The 5,000-nt window shown below is 45.9% G+C and overlaps 2 protein-coding genes across 4 annotated transcripts in view; one reads left to right on the top strand and one right to left on the bottom strand.

The window, feature by feature from the left end:
• Positions 1–1,649, bottom strand: part of LOC135095340 (uncharacterized) — a 2,624-nt gene extending 975 nt beyond the window's left edge. For 2 of the 3 annotated variants that reach the window (XR_010264326.1, XR_010264331.1), the window contains exon 1: positions 430–1,649. Coding sequence is in view for 1 of the 3 variants with exons in the window: in XM_063996104.1 (XP_063852174.1) it covers positions 808–1,050 (243 nt within the window). In the remaining 2 variants the exon portion in view is untranslated. The remainder of the gene's footprint in view (positions 1–429) is intronic. The other variant, XM_063996104.1, reaches the window with a different exon arrangement.
• Positions 1–5,000, top strand: part of LOC135116499 (girdin-like) — a 129,662-nt gene that overhangs the window by 33,007 nt on the left and 91,655 nt on the right. The window lies entirely within an intron of this gene.

Genomic DNA, 5,000 nt, shown 5'->3' with positions numbered 1-5,000 from the left:
CTGGATGCAGTAAGTCTAAACAAGTTTTTAATTTTCTTCCCACTAAAAGCTCAGCAGGGGAAACTCCTGTGGTAGTCTGAGGTGTTACTCGATACCGTAACAGAAACTTGCTAATTCTGGATTCCAATGAGCCTCCTGTTAATCTTTTAAGAGAATTTTTAAAAATTTGAACTGCCTTTTCCGCCAACCCATTGGATGCTGGATGGTAGGGAGATGTCTTTATGTGAATGATACCATTTTGTTTTAAGAAAGCTTCAAACTCTTCGCTACAAAAATTGGTACCATTATCTGTTACCACCGTGTCAGGTAGTCCTTGTGACCCGAATGTAACTTGCAACTTTTCAATAGTTATAGATGAAGTGGCTGACTGTGTAGCGTGAACATCCATCCATTTGGAATGGGCATCTATGATGACGAGGAACATCTTACCCATAAACGGCCCAGCGTAATCCAAATGTAACCTGGACCAGGGTTTTAGTGGCCACTCCCATGGCTGCAAAGGAGCGTCTGGGGGAAGATTTCTCACTTGTTGGCACTGTGAACATAGTTGTACTGTTGACTCAACATCTTTATCTATATTGGGCCACCACACATGACTACGCGCAATACCTTTCATGCGCGAGACTCCTGGATGCGTTGCATGTAGCTCAGCCAACACATTTTTCTAGCTATCTGAGGCACCACCACTCTTGATCCCCACAAAATTATTCCATCTTGGACACTTAATTCGTGCCTCCTTCTAAAAAAAGGCTGAAGTGTTTCCTCTGCTATATGTCCAGGCCAACCGTACAGAATGTGATCTCTTACCTTCGAGAGTGTTGAGTCCTTATCCGTCCATTGCCTTAACTCTCTCGACGTGACGGGTGTCTGGTCTAGTCTCTCCAACACGCATACCACATCACCGGGGACTGGAGTCACCTTGGGGAATTCAGGGAGAGGAAGGCGACTCAACCCATCAGCATGTACTATATTTTTCCCTGGTTTGTGGGTGATAGTGTATTCATACGCCGATAGTGTTAGCGCCCAGCGTTGGATACGACTTGATGCCATCACAGGCACTGGGCGAGTTTCATTAAACAGACTTTTAAGTGGCTGATGGTCTGAAATGATCTCAAAATGGCGGCCATACAAGTAATTATGAAATTTCTTAACACCAAATATTATTGCCAAACCTTCTTCTCTACCTGAGCATACTTGCGTTCAGCTATGCTCAGGGATCGGGATGCGAAAGCAATCGGTTTCTCCTCTCCAGACTCCAAACGGTGTGCAAGGACTGCTCCCAATCCGTATGGTGACGCGTCACAGGTGAGCAGGAGGGGCTTGCTGCTGTCATAATGCACCAACACCTTGGAGCTCGCCAACAGTTGTTTCGATGTGGCAAGGGCACGCTGCTGTTCTGGTCCCCATTGCCATTCCACGTCCCGTTGCAGTAATCTGTACAAGGGAGCAAATACTGTGGAGAGATTAGGAATGTATCTGCCATAATAATTAACAAGCCCCAAATACGCCTTTAGTTCAGTGATGTTGCTTGGTGTGGGTGCCTTTATAACAGCTTGAACCTTGTCCTCGGACGGGTGCAGCCCTTCCGCATTAATTTTATGTCCTAAATATGTTACTTCTGGTGCCTGAAACACACACTTCTTAACTTCAGTTTCACCCCGCGTCATCCATACGCCCTCAAAACTTCTGTCAGGTTACTCAGATGTTCCCTTTCCGTCTTCCCTGTCACTAATACATCATCCAAGTACACCACCACGTGAGGGATACCTTGCAGTAAGTTCTCCATAACTCTCTGGAATATTCCTGGCGCCGAGGAGACTCCGTATGGTAAGCGATTATATACGAATAACCCCTTATGTGTATTTATCGTTACATATTTTTTTGATTCCTCTTCCAGTGGTAGTTGTGAATAAGCATGTGACAGGTCTAATTTTTGAAAAAGTCTTCCCTCCTGACAAATTTGCTAATAAATCCTCAACCTTCGGTATCGGGTAACTGTCCACTCTAGACACGCGGTTCACAGTCATCTTGTAGTCCCCACAAATACGTATGGATTTGTCTCCCTTAACTATCGGGACTATTGGCGCCGCCCACTCTGAGAACTGCACAGGTTCAATTACTCCATCGTTAACTAGCCGTTCCAACTCGTGCTCCACTTTGTCTTTCAAGGCGTAGGGCAACGGGCGAGCTTTGAAAAACTTGGGTTGTGCCTCCTTATCCACATGTAGGGTCGCCTTTGTGTTTCTGATGAGACCCAACTCCTCTTTGAAAACATTACTAAAACTGCGAATGACCTTATCACACTCTGACCGACAACTATAAACTGCAGCCCAGTCTAGCTTAATTTGTTTCAACCAGTTTCTCCCCATCAAACTCGGGCCGTCTCCATCCACTACCACCAACGGCAGAACTTTCGACTGGTTGTTATAATTAACCTCCACATTCACTTCCCCCATCACTTTCAATAAGTCTCCACTGTAGGTGCGTAACACTACGTCGGAATACTCGAGCACCGGCTTGCACGTATCCTTCCAGCTTTCTTCATACACTTTCTGACTTATAATGGACACCGCAGCACCAGTATCCACTTCCATGGGAATAGCCACCTTGTTAACTTCTGGGTGAACAATCACAGGTGGTTCACGAGCCCCCCGCACTGTATACATGGTGTATTCTTCCCCAGTTGTCTCACTGTCCTCCTCTTCACCCTCAATCTTGTGCATTTTCCTTTCCATGTCTGCTTTATTTCGACACATCCTTGCCAAGTGTCCCACTTTCTTACATTTAAAACAGGTAGCACGTGCAAAATGACAGCTAGGAGCCACATGCGGACCCCCACACCTGTAGCACTGTGGTCGAGGATTCGTTCGCACCCACGGTGTCTCTTGAATTTTTCTTCCTTCCCCGCGCCTCTCCTGAATCTTGTTCACTTGACTGCTGCGGTACTCCCCAGCCTGTTGTAGGTCTTCAGTGTCTTTTGCCGCAGCCTCCATAGCCAGAGCAGTTGCCTCTGCCTTCTTGAAGTCCAAATTCCCATCTGCCAACAACCTTGCTTGTATTTTTCGGTCGTCAATTCCACACACCAGACGATCTCGTAACATGTCAGGTAGTTGGTTTCCGTACGCACAGTGCTCCGCTAATTTCCGAAGGTCAGTAATGTAAGAAGACACAGATTCAGTTGGTTGCTTGAATCGTGAGTTGAATTTGAAGCGCTTCATGATTACTGACGGTTTCGGGCACATGTGATTCTCCAACAGCACTTTGAGGTCACTGTACGACTTGTCGGCTGGCTTCTCTGGTAGGCAGAGTGACCTTATCACTTCGTAGGTTCTTGCTCCACAAACAGCCAATAAAGTAGATTTCTTTTTTTCTCTTCAATAATGTCGTTGGCTTCAAAAAATGCTCCAGCCGCTCCACATATTGAGTCCACACCTCGGCATCCTGGTTAAATTCTTCTACTTTGCCAATAAATCCCATCCTCGTCGCCAATGTAATAACTGCAGGATTGAGACGTAGTAAGAGATGGACTCCAGGGGTAACAATGTATTAAGGAGCGGCTACCCGCTTGCCGGCTGGAGCTGAACTGGCTCCATACAGAGAGAAGCTTCCGAAATCAACTAGTATGAACTAATACATAAACCAATACATGAAGCAGTGAATGACAAGTAGTACTTTGGTAGTAACAATTATAACAATGGTTGTGGTGGTTCGTTTTCTTTTTTAATGTTTTCTTTTTCTTTTTCTTTTTATCTATTTATTTATTTATTTTTCGTTATTGTTGATATTTTTTTTGGCGGGTGCAAGTTGATTTAATTATTGTCATAGTAGTAGTAGTAGTAGTAGTAGTAGTCTTTGTTGTTGTCGTTGTTGTTGTTGTTGTTGTTGTTGTTGTTGTTGTTGTTGTTTCTGGACCTACCACGTTATACTCTTATATCCTCCTCCTCCTCCTCCTCCTCCTCCTCCTCCTCCTCCTCCTCCTCCTCCTCCTCCTCCTCCTCGTCCTCGTCTTTCACCCCTCACTAACCACTCTCCCTTTCATCCTCTTTCCCCTCTCTCTCTCTCTCTCTCTCTCTCCCTTTCCCCTCTTATCTCCCCTCCCTTCCTTCATCCTCTCTCACTCCCCCACCAACTTTACATAACTCCACACTTTACCTCGCTCTCTCTCTCTCTCTCTCTCTCTCTCTCTCTCTCTCTCTCTCTCTCTCTCTCTCTCTCTCTCTCTCTCTCTCTCTCTCACAGAGGGTTATTTTCGTTCACTTCAGAACAGCTACTTCTATAATGGAGGAGGAGGAAGAGGAGGAGGAGGAGGAGGAGGAGGAGGAGGAGGAGGAGGAGGAGGAGGAGGAGGAGGAGGAGAAGAAGAAGAAGAAGAAGAAGAAGAAGAAGAAGAAGAAGAAGAAGAAGAAGAAGAAGAAGAAGAAGAAGAAGAAGAAGAAGAAGAAGAAGAGGTAGATTGAGAGAGAGAGAGAGAGAGAGAGAGAGAGAGAGAGAGAGAGAGAGAGAGAGAGAGAGAGAGAGAGAGAGAGTAAAAATAAATGGAGGGGAGGGAAGAGGATTAAGGTGATAAAGACAGAGGAAAGAGTAAAAATAGAGAGAGAGAGAGAGAGAGAGAGAGAGAGAGAGAGAGAGAGAGAGAGAGAGAGAGAGAGAGAGAGAGAGAGAGAATAAAACATGACAGCACAAACAGGGAAGAGAAAGGGAACGAGATAAAAATGGAGATAATGAAGATGAGTGATAATGGAGGACGAGAGGAAGGAAAAGAAGATGGATTGCGGAGACGAGAGAGAGAGAGAGAGAGAGAGAGAGAGAGAGAGAGAGAGAGAGAGAGAGAGAGAGAGAGAGAGAGAGAGAGAGAGAGGAAGGAAAGAAAGGAAGCGGTGACTCGTGTGGAAGGAGGAAGAAGAGGAGGAGGAGGAGGAGGAGGAGGAGGAGGAGGAGGAGGAGGAGGAGGAGGAGGAGGGAAGACTATTATGATGGCTTCCGCCTGATATCTGGAAGTG

The sequence above is a fragment of the Scylla paramamosain genome, chromosome 3 (genome assembly GCF_035594125.1).
Source record: "Scylla paramamosain isolate STU-SP2022 chromosome 3, ASM3559412v1, whole genome shotgun sequence".
In the NCBI taxonomy this organism is placed as follows: Eukaryota; Metazoa; Arthropoda; class Malacostraca; order Decapoda; family Portunidae; genus Scylla; species Scylla paramamosain.
This window is presented reverse-complemented; position numbering and strand designations above follow the sequence as displayed.